The sequence below is a fragment of the Oryctolagus cuniculus genome, chromosome 10 (assembly GCF_051225735.1).
Source record: "Oryctolagus cuniculus isolate XC-2025 breed Fujian yellow rabbit chromosome 10, ASM5122573v1, whole genome shotgun sequence".
NCBI lineage: Eukaryota > Metazoa > Chordata > Mammalia > Lagomorpha > Leporidae > Oryctolagus > Oryctolagus cuniculus.
The window spans coordinates 118,209,518-118,226,841 of record NC_142876.1 but is presented as its reverse complement, the minus strand read 5'-3'; the positions used below and the strand labels follow the sequence as shown (position 1 = coordinate 118,226,841).

The 17,324-nt window shown below is 58.6% G+C and overlaps 1 protein-coding gene across 4 annotated transcripts in view; it reads left to right on the top strand.

Annotated features, from left to right (window-relative positions):
• The window catches only part of SLC6A11 (solute carrier family 6 member 11), a 111,496-nt gene that overhangs the window by 75,506 nt on the left and 18,666 nt on the right, over window positions 1–17,324 (top strand). For all 4 annotated transcript variants that reach the window (XM_089305637.1, XM_089305636.1, XM_070050007.2 and 1 more), the window contains one exon: window positions 15,529–15,632. In XM_089305637.1, coding sequence (XP_089161763.1) covers window positions 15,529–15,632 — 104 coding nt within the window. The remainder of the gene's footprint in view (window positions 1–15,528; window positions 15,633–17,324) is intronic.

Genomic DNA, 17,324 nt, shown 5'->3' with positions numbered 1-17,324 from the left:
CTGTTGCCCAGCGTCTGATCGATAAAAGCCGGCAGCAGCCTGGAATTGTTCTTTAAAACGTCTTTGTGGGGATTGGGGCACAGAGGGACGTGCTGGTAGTCTAGGGTCACGTGAACTTTTTTATATTGTAAACCATGTGAAAGAGGAGAATTGAGGGTCTTCCAGGTCACAGGTTGAGAATGTGTTAGGGGTTCCAGGGTTCTGTGAGTAAGTGGGGTGAAAGGCAGCCTGGCTCTTGTTGTGAGCTGAAGCCAACGCCACCCCGGAACCAGCGCTTACACGTGGCGGGGGGCGTCTGACCCACTGCCGCCGCCGCCCGGCGCATAGTAGGTGCTCCGTCAGTGCTCCTGGCAGAGCGCGGCTGTCTTCTCGGGGCTGTGCACCTGCCCGGGAACGTGGGCTGCACGGGTGCCAGCTCCAGGAGACGCAGGGTGGGAAAGGGAACTCGAGATGAGTTCAGGACACGCTGCAGAGTGGGCCTGGGGGTTGCACGCCTTGCACCTCGCTCCCCTCGTTCCCTTTCCCATGTCATCCAGACAGCCCCGTGGCTGGCAGTAAGCTTTAAGGGCTGTGATGGATGGCGCCGGGAGTCCTGAAGTGTTTTCCATCTTGGAGGTGAGGTTCAGGGGGGACAGCTGAGCCCCAGAGACTCCTGGGTTTCCTGGCCAGGGACATCCAGTGGGCAGAGCCGGGCCTTCCTCAGCTTGCCCCATGAGGCACCATGTGTTATTGGGCACGAAGGGGTCCTGAGGGGTCCTGGAGAGTCCCCCTTGCCCTCTGCAGATGCCGTTCCATAGGCTCTGCCTGCACCGGGCACACCCACCCATAGCCCGGACCCGCCAGCCCTGTTTCTGTGTGCCTGCTTCCTCGCATCCACCCGTCTCATTTTATTTCTGATACGAGGGAGGTCGCAGACATGAGCACGCTTCACCCTCAAACACGTCAGCTCTCATCTCTTTACTTGCTCTTCAAACGATCGCTCTGGGTCTTGACTGCCCGCATCGGTGCCCTGGAAAGTCAATGAGGGAGACCTGAGAGGTGACGACAGCTGCTCGTGCACCAGGGCTTTGCCCCAAAGCCGAGGCCTCCATGTCCTGTGCCATCCTGTGGGAGAGGACATTCCAGCAGCCCCCTACACTCCCAAAGGATGCAGCCTCCCTCCTGTTGGCTCGCCCTCCAAGACCTCACTGCTTCAGAGCTGGTGGGTGGGGGCAGCCTGCTGTGCCGGGTGGTGCTCATCCCCGACCCCCTGCCCCTCCCCCTGGGTGCCCCAGGGCAGCTGCTCCCTGAGTCGGAGTCCCCAAGATCTGGTACTGCTCGGAGCTGTCCCCCCTTTTCCTTCTCAAGGAGCAGGAGAGAGGCTGTGTATGAGCAGGTGGCAAGGTGACCTTGAAGGCTGGCGAGGATTCTGTAGTAGGTGGAGGGCAGGCAGCATGTGAGCCTGTGCCAGGCTATGGGGAGCAGAGTTCTGGGGAGGGACACCGGCCCTGGGCCCTGCACCTTGGGTCTCTGCTCCCGGGTGAGCTGGTGGCGAGGGAGAGCTTTGAACAGGCAGGGGGAGCCCAGTGCTGCGTGGTCTCACATGGATATGGAGTCTGAGCAAAGAAAGTCGAGCTCACAGAATCCGTGCGAGGGGCCCGGGAGATGCCGGCTCGTGGTCTGAAATTGCAGTGGGCTGTGAGGAGTGAGCTCAAACCTGCCAGGAGGCCTGGCGGCCTCAGGTGCCGTGAAGGCGTGGAAACCGTTCAGGGTAGATTTCAGGCATCCCCACCACAAAGAAGAGGCAGTATGCATGAGGTCCTGCACTGGCTCTTCGGCTGGATTTTGCTGTATTTCAAAACAGGATGCTGTCCGCTATGAATAGATAATGCGGGCTTCGTCGGTTTAAGATACAGTTTTAAAATGAAGCGATTGGGAGCATGTTTTGACGGGAAGCAAGAGCCTTGGGTCAGACAGGTCTGGCTGAGCCTTCCGTATGTCCGCTGGGTGACCAAGGGTCACTCCCAGACTCCCTGGCCCACAGCTGCTGCGCCTGCAGGTGCAGATGGTGATGGCACCTGGCGCGTGATTCCGTCACGAGGATTACACGAGACAGCCTCTTGGGCTCCCAGCAGGGAGGGAGAGGACCGTGAGTGAGGACCTGGGGGGCCGGCTTCCTGCTCTGATGGCAGGCAGCCCACCCACCTTCTCTCAGGAACAAAGGTCACCTCTGCCTCCCTGGGATGTCCCCACAGGCAGCTTGTGTGGCTCCTGGAAGGCCCACCCCGACGTGGGTATCTGCTCTGTTCTTGCTCCCAGTGCTGCTGGGGGCTCAGGGAGATTGCGAGGCCACAAGGGGGGCCCCGAGCCCCCAGAGGGGGTATTGCTCCTGCTTTTGGAGGCTGGGCGAGACTGCTGTCGCTTTTCGTAGCCAGAGGCAGTGGCCCAGGCTTCCTGACGCTTGTAGGATCACCCACCTCAGGGCCCGGAGCAGGCACTTGGGACTGAGGAAGCTGGCTGTTCTGCAAACCCCACTACCTGGGGCATCCCCACTCAGCAGTCCAGAGCCTTCGAAGATGGCTTTGTGGGCCCCAAGTCAAGCCCTCTGTCTGCGGCCGTGAGCTGTGTGCACTGCATGCTCTCGTCTCATTTTGTCTGCAGATCTGATCCCACTGTACCCACACAGACACAGAGGCCCGAACAAGCGACTTCCGCAGGGTTGCCCAGCACAGCTGGAGCTAGCCAGCTCTGTCTGCCTCTGTGCGGCCCGGATGAGGTGCTCTCAGCCAGAGGCTCCTCTGCCTCTCGCTCCCTTCACAGGCTTGTAGGGTCCTGCGGGGGGGGGGGGCAGTCACGGTCTCCACCATCCTCCACGTGTGGCAGACACGTGAGGCTCAGAAAGCGTCGCTAAAGGGGGTAGAGCCACTGACCGCTCAGCGTCTTCACACAGAAGAGCCCAGGGAGCTTTGCCCCACCTTACAATGCAGTGCAGGAGTTCCCTCCCCTGCATCCCCACTCTTCTTGGTTTCCCCCAGCACCAGGGAGCTCACCCCGGGGCTGGAGCTGTCGCCAATGAGGAAGCTTGGGGCTCTTGCCTGTGACTCCTGCTCCCTCCCGCAGCTGCCACGAGTGCCCCCTGAGGCTCCTGGAGCAGGCACTGCTGTCTCCGTGCTATTCCTGGGTGTCTCCCTGGCTCTTCTCTGGGGCTGCCACAGGCATTTTCAGGCTCAGGGATCTGGAGAGAGCCAGTGGTGAGAGAAGCACCAGCCCTGTGCATTCCACGGGGTCCTGGAAGGTCCCTTCCCTGCCTCCTCCTGCTTGGCAGCATTCCTGATGGGCAGCTCCAGCCAGATCTTCCCTCCCCAACATCCCTGCCTTTGCTCCTGCCCTCGGCGCCTCCGGAACCCCTTTCCGCTGCCTTCTAACCTTCCAGCCAGTGCAAGGCCACAAATCCAGTGTAAATGCTTGTCTCCATGGGTGTGGCATCGTTCTCTTTCTTCTTTATTTTGTTTAAAGATCCATGTGTTTATGTATTGGAAAGACACAATAACAGAGGGGGCGGGGAAGAGACGGAAAAAAAAAACCTTCTGTTCACTGTTCACTCCCCAAATGGCCACAACAGCCAGGACTGGGCCAGGCAAAAATCAGGAGCCAGGAACTCGATCGTGGTCCCACACGTGGGTGCAGGGACCCAAGCACTCTGTGCATCTTCCACTGCCTTCCCAGGTGCATTAGCAGGGAGCTGGATCAGAAGCAGGGCAGCTGGGATGCGAACCAATGCTCGGATATGGGCTGCCGGCTGTGGCAAGTGGTGGCTCCACCTGGTCCACACTGCCTGCCCTGACATCATTTTGTTCCCTCCTTTCACGGAGACTCTGTGTCCACCATATCTGACTTGATGTTTGTCCCTGGTGTGCAGCAGGTGTGAAAATGATGTGAACATCCAGTGCTTTCCAGGGCTTTCCCCAGGGAAAAATGGGCCCAGTGCACCCCAGTGCAAGTCCTTGCCACGTAATCCCAGGAGATCTGAGCTCCCTGGTTCCGCCTCTCGGGTTTCAGCTCACACCCCACCTCTGGTTGCTGGACAGAGGGCAGATGCGTGCCGCGGTTGATTAGCCATGCCTGCCTCGGGCAGGAAGGGGTGTGCACATCACACAGGAGGGGTCTTCAATGAGTTTGTGGGAGATGTGTGCTCTGTGCACAAACTGTGCGCAGATTCTAACATTTTTTTGCACCAGAATAAACTCGTCTTCTTCCCATTTTCCTGTGAACTGGGTGCGCCCCAGTGCTCGCGATCTCTGTTGAAATCCACTTTGCTTATTTCACCCTTTGCAAAGCAGGAAAGCTTTAGAGAGAGTGGGGGGTGGGCCTTGGGGCAGCTGGAATCCCTGTTGGTCTCACTTTCTCCCCTTGGCCTGGAAGTTGGGTCCCTGAATGGGCCTCGGATGCCCCTTGCCGTGTGTGCTGTGGACACCCAGCTGGCGCCTCTCCTGTGCCCGGCAGAATGTGAGCGGCTGGGCAGCAGCAGCCAAGGGATGGGCGCCACCCCCCCTCTTGGAGCAGCTTCCTCACTGGGGCAGCCACACCAGGACCGCGAGGATGTGAGCAGAGGTCTGTGTCCCTGTGCGCGCTCCCCTCCCCCTCCCGACTGCCGCCTTGCCACTGGTGCTCGGTGCCTTCCCAGGCCCCTTGCCTCTGAGCTGATTCCACGGTTACCGGGGGAGAGGGCGGTGGGGCAGGCAGACGATGAGCCTCCCTCCCTGCCGCCGGCTCGGCTGACACGGGGGACTTCCCCGGACGGCTGGCTCGGTGCGGGCACTGAGGAGCTGTTTGGGCCAGGGGATGTGAGTTCTTGGCCCTGTCGCTGCTGCCAGCTCTGGCTGCCCCTCCCTCTGTGCTCTCAGCCAGGCACAGGCAGGCCCACTGGCTCAGGGGTTATTTGGAAACACCTTGGGGTGTCCACAGCAACTGGGGCATCTGCAGCATTTGGAGAGCAGGAGCCCACGAGGCCACGTGTCCTTCAACACTGGACATCCCGTGTGCATAGCAAATCACGTCACCTCCTGGCGCATAGCGTTGAGGGGAGGCCCAGGCCTCCAGCGTGGCCCCTGTGTCTGCTGGGCAGGCGGGGAGAAGCTCAAGGCTGACAAGGCACGGCCTTGGCCTCACTCGCGCTCCTGCTCACTCTGAAGCTCCTCCGGTTAGCATCCACGTGACAAGGTGGCCGCGCTCAGCTCCCCAGGAGTCCGCCAAGGAAGCAGCAAGGATCACTTGCTGTCTAGTCTGCTCAGCGCCAGCCCTGCCGGTCCCCTCCCTCCACTCGCTGGGCCTGGGACACGGCTGTCCAGCCTGCTGGGCAGAGGCCCAGCCACACTGACCCCCGTTCCGTGCTCCACACGCAGGGCCACCAGGGTCAGCCTCCACACCCAAACTCACCCTGCCTGCAGCATGGCCCTGCAGCCCGCTGACACTGCCCTGGCCCTGGCCGGTCCTGGGGCCGGCTGCCCGGGGCAGGGTCTGGCGCTGCGGGCTGCATTTCCAGTGGGGCCTCCAGGCCCGCTTCCCAGCCCCTTCCAGACGCTGTTCCCCCTGGCTGGCCCTGCTGCCTGCCCAGTGCATTAGCATTTAAATGTATCCAGAGTGCATCCTGCAAAGCCCTCTCCCCCCACCAGGGAGGAGCTGGAATCCTTCTCCCAGCCTCTCCAGCCTCATAAAGGCGGCACTGTATTCCGCAGCGTCTGTCCGCGGCATTGGCCGGAGGGAGCAGAGAGGGCGCCTGGCAACGCAGGGGAGGCGGAGAAAGAGGTGGAAGGAAGTGATTTTCATGTAATTATTCACTTGGACAAAAGCCCTTGTCAGGTACACACTGGAAACACAGCTGTTTCATTATTCTCCTAACCTACTTTTTAATCTTTTGAGAATCCTTCCCAAAATAAAAGGCGCAGAGAAAGAGCTTAATTCAGCTATTTTCGGCCGGGCTGTATAAGTTATGTTTCTGCCTGCGTCGGAGGCTGTGCTTGTGGAGTGTGTGTGTGTGTGTGTGTGTGTGTGTGTAGACGCTGGGGGAAGGCGAAGGCTGCAGGCCCTGAGCACAGCCCTGTCCTGGCACCTGGAGAGCGAGCGCCGCGCGCCGCCTGCGTTGTTGGGCCTGGCGGAGTCCAGCATCCTTCTGCCCGGGCAGCGGGACCTTTGGAGCCTGAGTGAAGAGCTGTTGGCTCTTTCCCGCCACCGCTTCCTCCTCCCACGCGGAGAGGCAGACAGAGTGGCTTTGGTGACGGACAGCTGCTTCGGTGACGGACAGCTGCTGCGCAGCCTCCTGCGTCCCAGAAACCCGCTCTGCTCTGCTGGCCGGGGCGCGGGGAGGGAAGGGGTCTGGCTTGCACCGTGGTGCTGGGGTCCCCTCTGCACACTTTGTGTTAGTCGTAGCTCCCGTTCACGGATGAGGAAGTGGAGGCTCAGAGAGGCCAAGGACTTGTCCAAGGCTGCACAGCTTCCGGGTGAAGAGCAAGGCTCCACCTGCTCCGTTGGCTGATTGCAAAGCTTTTCTCTTCTCCCGCAAGCCCCTGACAGCTCAGTAGGAGGCCTGTGGCAAAGCTGTTGGGCTTCTTGTAGTCCCCTCTGCACGGTGCTCCCCAGTGTCTACCCAGGGCGGGCCAGGCCCCGGTGGCCCTTGGCAGAGGCCCAGAGTGGCTGCTCTCTCTCCAGCTAACCGATCGAGGGCCTTCCTCTCCTGGGAGCTGGTTTTTCCATCTACAGAAGGGGCAGGATGATGGCACCGCTGCCACAGAGGGCGCGAGGTGAGCCCAGGACTCACAGAGTCTCCGCCCGGCCTCTGGCGTGCCGCAGGTGCTGATCAAGGTTAGTCAGTGTCTGTGGTGACAGTGCGGTCAGGCAGGGTGGGCTGTACTGCGATTGTCACAGAGCTCAGGCGCCTGCATGGCAAGCTCCGGCCAACACGGGGATGCAGACGGCGGCACCAGGCCTTCCAGCCGTGCTGGGCTCCCTGGCCACGAGCAGAGGCACTGCCCTGTGACTCCCACGGGAGCTCTACCAGCCAGGGGAGCTGGAGCCTGTGCCACCTCAGAGGCCCTGGAGAAGCCCCCCTACCTCCTCACCTCCCCTTCCGGCCCCCAGGGCAGCAGCTGCTCCTCGTGGGGCAGGCCCTGTGCCCTGCTGCCCTGTGGACCTCATCGCCTGCTCAGTCTCCCCAGGAGTCCTCAGAGCTGCTCTGCCCACCGCTCCCCACCCCCAACGAGAGCACAGAGTGTGTGCAGGTGGGACCCCGTGAAGTTCCGTGTCTGTCGCAGCCTCGGCTCTGGGGAACGCACTGGGGCACGGTGGGCACTCAGCACTTGGGTTTGGTGAGAGGCAAGAGGAACAGCCTTTTCCCTGTTTTCTTGGTTTTGTTGTTGGTTTGTTTTTGTTTTTTTTTTTTTTGCCAGACTTGAACAGTGGTAAATCCTGGGAGGAACAAAGGATCACCAGGACCTGGGATATCTGTAAATTTTGTGGCTGCATCCATGGGCACGAGGAGTCTAAGGCACTTCCAAAAGTTTGCAGGAGATGGAATTCAAAGGATGAACTTTGGTGTAAATTTTTTCCATATTGGGTGAAAGATGCAGACTACCGGAAATCTGCGTGGATTTCCCCATGGGTTTCGCACCAGAATGAGCCCCGTCTTTTAATTCCATTTTTCCATGAACTGTTGGAAGGGCCCTTCTCCGTGCCCTCCGAGCCCCCGGGCTCCCTGGTGTTGTATCTCTCACCTGAGTGAGGGCAGAGGCGAGAGGTACCTGCTGTGCTCTCAGGAGATGGCCTGAGCTCCGCACCGGGGCGGGGGTGGGGTAAAAGAGGACAGGAAGCTCCACCCTCAAACGTCCCAGGAAGAAGACAGACCATGGAAGGAAAGTGGGGAGAAGGCAAGGGGGGCTCCTCCCACCCACCTGCCTCTGACCTGGGCCGAGGGCGTGACCTCGGAGCCCAGCGGACGGTCAGACCCTGTCGTGCTGTCCTTGTGGACCGGGCGTCCGTCGTGACGAATGTGGCTTCCAAGTGTGGGTGAGGAAGAGCATTGGGGAGGACCTGCCCTGGGCCTGTGCCCTGTGGGTCACACCCTCACCCCTTGCTATCTGTGCCCCCGGCTCCCTGGTAAGCACTGCCTGCCCCGGAGGAGGTGAGCTCGAGGTGGTGGGGGAGAAGGGGCCGCCTGCCCTCCTACAGGGGCTCAGCTCCCCTGTTCCCCTGCAGATCTGTCCTCCCGGCTTCTGAGCGTGCTGCTAGACGCCCCCATTCTCGCCGTGGAGCACTGGGCGACCTGCGTCCTGGAGGCTGACCCTGCTCCCTCGGGGTTTGTTTTGTTGAGACAGTTTTCCCTCCAAGTGGTGCTAGAAAGTGGGGAGCCCTCTGTCAGCTGAGCCTCCCCACTCTGCAGCCTCCCAGAAGAGGTCGGTGGGGAGGGCCCGCTTGCCTGGTCTGCCTGGTTAGGAGGTGGGTGGCTCCAGGCCCCAGTTTCTCTGTAACACCTGGAGCCCAAATGCCACTAGTCTGCACAGGACCTCTTTCGTCCTTGTGGTGGAACACCTGGGGCAGGCGAAGCTCCTACAGCAAAGAGGGCTGCTTTGCTCGCAGTTTCAGGCCGGGCGTGCAAGGCAGCCAGCCCGTTGGGTCAGGCTCTGGGGAAGCGTGCATTTGAGGGTGAGACCTCGTCTCCAGGCAGGAACCAGGGGAAGATTGGGGTCCACAGTGTCTCTGAGGCCACGCCTCCAATTGTCTAAGAACTTCCTACTAAGCCCCATCTCTTAAAGGTGCCACACCGTCTGCCCACACCACCACCCTGGGACCAGGCTTCCAGCCCAGGAACCCTTGGAGGACACCCTGAAACCACACTCAGACCCTTACCATATATCCGGCCTCTCATAGGCCCGTTTCCTCAGCTGTCCAGAGGGAGATGGTAGTCTGCCTGGTGAGACAGTTATTCAAATGATGAGCTGGATCCCAGAAGTCTCGAGGTGTGTGTTCAGCCCTGGACTACCACCAGTCTCCTGAACATCTCGCTTAATGCTCAACTTAAGCCTCTTAGATGAATCCCCACCCATTGCCCACCTCTCACCTCCATGTGTCTGGGTCTTCCTCCATTGTCGCCACCGCACCCCCCACCCCGTCCCACTCACATCTGGGTGCTCCTCTCTCAGCTCCAATCTGGACCAGTATGGTTCACTGTGTCTTCTAAAGACTTCTTGAGAATCAAGGAGGCAAGATTGCAACAGGAAAAATAATATTTCCTAGAAATTAATTTTCCCAACTAAGCATAGAAACTGGCTTAGTAAAATTAAAAAAAATCTAGGGGCAAGCACCTTCAGTATAACTGGGCAACCCTGAAACAGAGAACGTGAACAGATGCCGCAAACACCAGCAGCCACAAGGCGACATCAGCTGTGTGGGGTGGGGGAGGGGGAAGGCGAGGGGGATCTCGAAGGCTGAGCCTCAGGGAGCCCAGGAAGCTCTCACATGCTCCCCCCGGGAAAGGACTGTCTGGGGGGAAGAGCTTGGTGGGCCCGTCCCAGGTCTGTGCAGGTTCCAGGTCCTGAATGACGGGGTGGACTGCAGGAGCTCGGGCAGAGGTCTGGGCCCAGGGCACCCTAGGGATGAACCGGCCAAGGTTCTCGGGGCCAGAGAAGAAGCCCATGTGGAGGAGAAAGTACTGAAAGCAGAATTTTGATTGACCAGGACTTAGGCACTAGGAGAAATTAAGAGACATTTGGGTAAGGGCAGAGGAAGGAAGAAGAGAATGCTGATTTCGAAACCACTGTCTGCACAGCCGTAGCGTCACACTTCCTGGTAATAACTGTTGAGAGCACCCTGGAACTACAAGGCTGCACATCTTTGAGCCACTCCCATTCCTCTGCGTGAGAAAATCTGCTCTTAAGAGTACAAGAGGCCGGCGCCGTGGCTCAATAGGCTAATCCTCCGCCTTGTGGTGCCAGCACACCGGGTTCTAGTCCCAGTCGGGGCGCCAGATTCTGTCCCGGTTGCCCCTCTTCCAGGCCAGCTCTCTGCTGTGGCCAGGGAGTGCAGTGGAGGATGGCCCAAGTGCTTGGGCCCTGCACCCCATGGGAGACCAGGAGAAGCACCTGGCTCCTGCCATCGGATCAGCGCGGTGCGCCGGCCGCAGCGCACTGGCCATTGGAGGGTGAACCAACGGCAAAAAGGAAGACCTTTCTCTCTGTCTCTCTCTCTCTCTCACTGTCCACTCTGCCTGTAAAAAAAAAAAAAAAAAAAAAAAGTACAAGAAAGGGGCCCAGCGCTGTGGTGCAGCGGGTTAAAGCCCAGCCTACAGCGCCAGCGTCTCATATGGGCACCATTTCGAGTCCCAGCTGCTCCACTTCTGATCCAGCTCCCTGCTAATGCTCCTGTGAAAGCAGCAGATGATGGCCCAAGTCCTTGGGCCCCTGCACCCATGTGGGAGACCCGGAAGAAGCTCTTGGCTCCTGCCTTAGAATCAGCTCAGCTCTGGCCATTGCAGCTATGTGGGGAGTGAACCAGCAAATGGGAGATCTCTCTCTCTCTCTCTCTCTCTGTGTGTCTCTGCCTCCCTCTGTAATGCTTTCAAATAAATAAAATAAGCCTTTTTAAAAAATTCAGGAAAGCTGACCTCAGCTACACGTGCCAGTGGAAGAGGATGTGGTTAGATCCCATCCAGCATTCTTCTGAGACAGGGCTGTGAGCACTGTGGTGATGAAGGCATTCTTCAAAGATCCACAAAGCAGCTGCACACTGGAGCTCAATATTGCAGAACAAACCAAGCAGCCAGTAGTGCCACGGCACAAAGAGCATAAATGTAAATCATTGGACAAAGGTTTAAAAAGAGCACTGGCAAGAAGCGTGCCTTAGAGAGGAAACATAATTCAGGAAAAATAAGAAATGAAAGAGTCCACAGAGATCACAGATCATAGCATGCAGTAAATAGAGGAGGAAAATGCAGTCAGAGATAAATAAAGAGATCTTTAAAAGCTCAGAAGAAAAAGTAACATAGACGCTAGGCAAAGAAGATCCAACATTCGCAAAAGTTCCCAAGAAGAAACCGAAAGCAAAGGAAGCAAATAAATACTGAGGCCAATAATAACTCAGAGTTCCGTGCTTCCTGAAATAAAGAAAACTTGTACGTGTACCTTGGAGGAGTGCACCGTGATCCTGGAAAAATCAGCACTGTGTAGACAGTGTTGAGACACAGGATGCAAGTGCTTTGTAAGGAGACACAAGCTAGGCAGTGCAGACTTTTCTACAGCAGCCCTTTTAAACACATCATCGAGATTCAGGGAGAACACGAGCAGAAACCACTTCTTCTGAGGAAGAAGTCGGGACACCTTTCCCAAGAACCTTTCCAGAGGAATTTACCGGGAACAAGATTGACTGGCACAGTGTTATCAGAAGGCTTGGAGTGAGCATGGGAAGTGTCGTCCTCAGAAGAATTCTCAACGGGTTTGCTCCTGAAATATTTCACCTTACCAAATGCCTTTCTCTCGTAATACATAATGGCTGTGTGTTCTGGGGGTACATGAAAAGCAGAGTAAGTTCACAGATTGGAAGCAAGTGCATGTTTTTTGTTTCTGATTTTTGAGAGAAACGGAAATCTCCCACCCAGTGGTTCCACTTCCCAAATGCCTGCCACAGCTGGGCTGAGCCAGGCCCAAGTGTGGAGCTGGGACCTTCATCCCGGTCTTCCATGTGGGCATCACCTTCCAGGGTGCACATCGGCAACAAGTGGACCTGAGACGTGAACCCAGGCACTGCGTCGTGGGACTGCAGGTGTCGCAGGCAGCATGCTAACCCCTGCGCCAGCCACCCACCCCAGGGTGTGTCTTCAGATTAGACGCCAGGGGAGAGGTGGGAAGAGGAATAGAAACGACCCTCTGATTTCCGTGCTCCTCACGGTGGAAAACCAAAAGGCGATTTCCAAAAACAGGAGGGTGCTGAGGGGGTTGTGCAGGGGTCCTGTTCTGGAGGAACCTCCAGAGTGACAGTGACGGGCCTTCCCCGCGGAGGTAAGGGGCTTGACGAAGACTCCTGTGCGGTCACCCCCCTCCCGTGCTCCCCCGCACCACCGGGCTCTGCAGCCCTCTGGCTTGTGGTCCCTGGTCTTCATAGGTGGCAAAGGCCGCATCCCTTGACCACCCTGCACCCGGGACTCAGCACTCATCTGTGCCTTCGCTCCTGCACACCCTGCTTTGTGGGTGTGCTCCCCATCTCCCCTGCGTTCACAGACGGCTGCCGCAGGCCTTGGTGCCACATCTTCAGAACCCGGCACAGGATTCTGCACACAGAAGGCACTCAATAAATGCTGGCCCATCAGTGATTCAGGATTGATCAGAAGACGTGGGCTTATCCCCCCTGGGTTTTCCTGTAACCCTCACATTGCTTAGGCTTACAGGAATGTTTTCAGTTTGAATGAACAGCAATCCAGTGAAACTGGAAGCTTCTGGGGTATGTCTGATTCAGGCATGGCTTGCTCCAGGAGCTCAGCTCCGATCACCAATATCTTCCCTTCCTGCTGCAGCTTCTGCCTTCCTGTGTGGGCTTTATTCGCAGGCAGGCTGTTCTCACCCCTGAACCCATCCCTGTGGCCGAGAGGAGTGCTTTGATTGGCCAGGCCTGGGGCACCCGCCCGCCCCTGAGTGAGGAAGTGGTGGCTTCCCAAAGGAAAATGGAAGTGTTGCTCCCCCAAAATGAGATGGGTGCCGGGTGGGCAGCACCAGCCAGGGGCACTTTGGTGTGCAGGTGCTCCAGGAGCAAACGGCAGGGAGTGCCTGCAGGTGGAAGCCGTGGGGTGGGGGCAGAACACTGCGGCTGGCTCGGAGGCTGATTCACGTCGCAGGGAGCGGCTGGCTCAGAGGCTGATTCACGTCGCAGGGAGCGGCCACCCAGCCGAACGGCAGCACTGGTCGCGAAGGCACAGGGAGCTACGTGTCTGGGGGCAGCTCTCCCTGGACTTGCCCACCCAGCCCCGGGGAGTCGGGAGCTCTCTGGGCACTTGGGGTGCACTCCAGGACTGGGCATCTGATCAGGCCCCGTGCTGCTCGGTGGAGGGCCCTTGGGCCTGCTTGTTGATTACTGTGTGGGGTTCAGCTTCCCTTTTTGAGGAGAAAGAGAATTCCCTGGGGTAGCAAGTGGGGAAACTGAGGCAGAACAGTCCTTTCTCTCCTGGGCCTCCAGCCCTCCCCACAGTGCGCACATACACACAGGGTCCCTCCTATCAACACTCCCCCCGCCCCCCCCACTGCCTCTGTCCTGTCAACACTCCCCCCGACACACACACACACACACAGCCTCTGTCCTGTAACGCTCCCTTCCCCTCCCGCACGCACACACATACACACACACACACTGCTTCTGTCCTGTAACGCTCCCCTCTGCGCGCACACACACACACACACACTGCCTCTGTCCTGTAACACTCCCCTCCCACACACACACACACACACAGAGCCTCTGTCCTGTAATGCTCCCCTCCCGCACACATGCGCGCACACACACACACACACACACGCAGAGCTTCTGTCCTGTAACACTCCCCCGACACACACACACACACACACACACACACACACTGCCTCTGTCCTGTAACGCTCCCCTCTGCGCGCGCACACACACACACACACACACACACTGCCTCTGTCCTGTAACGCTCCCCCCAATACACAAACACACACACACACACACACACTGCCTCTGTCCTGTAACGCTCCCCCTCACACACACACACACACACACACACACAGAGCCTCTGTCCTGTAACACTCCCCCGACACACACACACACACACACACACACAGAGCCTCTGTCCTGTAACGCTCCCCCTGACACACACGCCCCCTGGGTCCTCCCTGTCGCACTGAGGCATCCTCGGCTCCTCCCACACTCCACCTGCTGTCTCCTCACTGCCGCACCTCCTGTCTCCCCTCCACAGCCACACGCCCTGAGGACTTTTCTTCTGTCCCCTCCGTCTCTCCCAACCACGTCCTAACCCCCTCAGAGGCACCACCGTTGCCCGCACTGCCTGCCCCCTGCACCAGCCCTGCCCAAGCTCCTGCCCTGGCCGCAGGCCCCTGAGCCTGGTGAGCCTGTGTTGGGGGGCACGGAGCTCGTGCAGGGGCCGGATTCCAGGCAGCCCTGTGTCCTTCAGTCTGAAGCAGCAGCACAGACTGGAGCGACTCCAGGAGAGAGAAACGGAAGGTCCTTCACCGGGTCGGGGACGGGGCTGGGGCTCACCAGACACCGGCACCTGCTCCGATCTCTCCAATGCTGCCACATGGAGGAGGGCGATGGGGTCTGGGGGAGCCCAGAGTTAGCGGCCCAAGCAGTTCTCGTAAGAATGCTGTAACAGAGCTCTCTAAAGAAGGGGGCTGCCTCCAGGGGTCTGTGAGCCTCCTGTGTGAGCCGTGATGGAGCAGAGAGTGTGCTCAGAAGAGGGTCCTGTGTCGGTGAGGGGTTACAGCATGGCTGTCTGGGGCTGATTCAACGTCGGGAATGCTGGGGCCATCTCCACAAGCCCCCACCTGCTGTGGTATTGGGTGCCCCACTCAGCCTCTCTGTTCCTTAGCCATTTCAGCCATCAGAGGTGCAGTGCAGTGACTCAAAGAGATCAGCACGGGCCGGGCGCACCCACGTGGCCCCCGAATGCTGGATACTATGTGTACAGTGCCAGGCCCGGCTCTCCAGGGCGTGGATGCCGACGCATGAGCCCTGTCAGCTGCATTTGGGTTTTAGCTGTGGATTTTCTTCCATCATCCAGGAGCTGAGCTCCAGGGGAGCCTGGGGGAAAGTGCTAGAGAAGCCCCTGTAATTCCCGTTGCACATGTCACGCTGTCCACAGCAGTCTGTGTCAGAGGGGAGCTGGGCCACTCAGAAACCGGTCACCATATGCACCACACCACGTAGGAGGCCTGAGCTGCTTGGAAAGGTGATAAAGGCGGAGTGGGTGCCCCCACCCTACCCCGTCTCCTTGCCTGCCTCTGCCCACGTGTGCCCAGGTCAGCACACCCCCGCCTGCTCCCAGTCTTGCACCGCCCCTCCCGGGGAGTCGTCATCACCAGGACAAGGAAGCCTGCGTTTTGACATAAACTTGATTTGACTCCAGAGCAGGCACTGGGCCCCAGGGGCTCACACTCATTATCGCATGAATCCGCTCACAGCCTGCGGGGGGCAGCGCTTCCCAGCTTTGCAGATGAGCGGCTCAGAGAGATTTAGCAACCTCTCCGAGGTTAGAGGGCCGGGACCGTGGCACTGAACACCCCAGTCCTGCTATTCCGTGAGCTGTTACTATCCACAGCCTGCAGGAGAGCTGTGCAACTAATTAAGGACGTTTGTGTTTGAGCAAGGTGTTCCCATGACCAGAACTCCTTTGAAAAAGTAGCTCGTGGCTGGGGTTTTGCCGAGGGTGGAGTGTGGGTTGGGGCCTTTGAGAGGTGACGACCACCACACACACACACACACACACGTATGCACACACACGGCTGACTTCCGTTCACACCAGCCCCTCTGTGTCTCCTGCAGGTCTGGGTGGATGCCGGCACGCAGATCTTCTTCTCCTATGCCATCTGCCTGGGCTGTCTGACGGCGCTGGGAAGTTACAACAATTACAACAACAACTGCTACAGGTGAGCAGTGCCCCGGTGCTGCCCCGTCTCCTCTGCACCCCAGGAGCCCTCCATGCTGCCAGGCTCTGCCCCGTTCACCTGCCCATCTTGCAGAGCCCCCAGATTAGAGACACAGGCTGTTTTCTGACCTCTACCAGCCTCAGGCTTAATGAGGTGGTGCCCAGAGGGGCCAGGGGAGCAGCAGATGTGATGGGCCCATCGCAGGCTATGGAGGAATCCACCTGCAGTCTCATCCGGGCCTTGGCGCCACCGTGTGTGGCCCAGATCTATCCCCAGGTGGATAAAGGACAGTCCAAGGTCACGGAACCAATGTTGGGCAAAGCCGTCGCTTCAGCAGTGACCACAGGGAGCAAGTCCTTGCCTGGGTCACCAGCAGGGCGTGGGGCAGTGAGGTGCAGGCCCGACCCTGGTCTCTGGACTAGTGGTCATCCTGTGAGGCACCCCAAGCTCCATGTCTGGGACACGGCAGTGAGGTTTTGTGGGGTCCTGGAGAGCAGGGTGAGACTGCAGGGGAATGCCAGCGGAACCCCACCCCCCCCCATCACAGGCTGGATGAGAAGGGAGACGCTGTGTTCTCTTACGTATCTTCAGGTATCGTGCAGAAAGGTTTGCAGGTCATGTGTGCTGCTGCTTGACTTTTAAGAAGAAAAGCAGTGCACACAGAGTGACCAACCAAGCAGACAGAACTTTGAGAGGCCATGGAGGCCCGGGGACGTGGGGGAAAGGGTCCATCTCCCTGCCTGGCGTCACCTGGAGGCAGCAGTTAGGAGTAGTTCTCTGGGTTTCTTCCGTGTTTTAGCAGTTACAGATTTTTATACGGACTGATCTCTCACTTTTCTTCCTTTGTGAGTTCTCCAATTATTATTGATGTTTTCTACACCTCTTTCCATTCTAAGATAAGTATTTTATTCCTCTTTTGGGGGTGGTTTCTTTTTTTGTTTTCTTTTTTTGACAGGCAGAATTAGACAGTGAGAGAGAGACAGAGAGAAAGGTCTTCTTTCCGTTGGTTCACCCCCAAAATGGCCACTGCGGCCAGCACGCCGAGCTGATCCGAAGCCAGGAGCCAGGAGCTTCCTCCTGGTCTCCCATGCGGGTGCAGGGCCCAAGCACTTGGGCCATCCTCCACTGCACTCCCGGGCCACAGCAGAGAGCTGGACTGGAAGAGGAGCAACCGGCACCAGAACCCAGCACCCATATGGGATGCCGGCACCACAGGCGGAGGATTAGCTAAGTGAGCCACGGTGCCAGCTCTGGTTCCTGACTCCTGCCAAACACAGACCCTGGAGGCCCTGGTGATGGCTTAAGTGGCTGGGTCCCTGCCATCCACGTGGGTAATCTGGATGGAGCTCCCAGCTCCTGGCTTCAGTGTGGCAGAGCCCTGACTGTTGTGGGCAGCAGGGGAGTGGCCCAGCAGATGGATGCTGTCTGTCTGTCCCCATGTCTTTGTTTCACTGTTGCTCGAATAAATGAAAGGAAGGGGAGGTGGGTGCAAGAGGGGCGAGGAAAAGTGCTGCAGACTCCTGTGTGTCGTGAGGGGTCCTGACGTCACTGCAGGACTCGGGGCCGGGAGGCCGGTGGGCATGGCTGGATGACGGCCGGGCGGTGCCTGCAGGTGCTCCAGGGGTCCACAGGGGCCTCTGCGTCTTGCAGGCTCTCACAGAGGAGGTGGATCTGGGCATGAGGGGCGGGGTG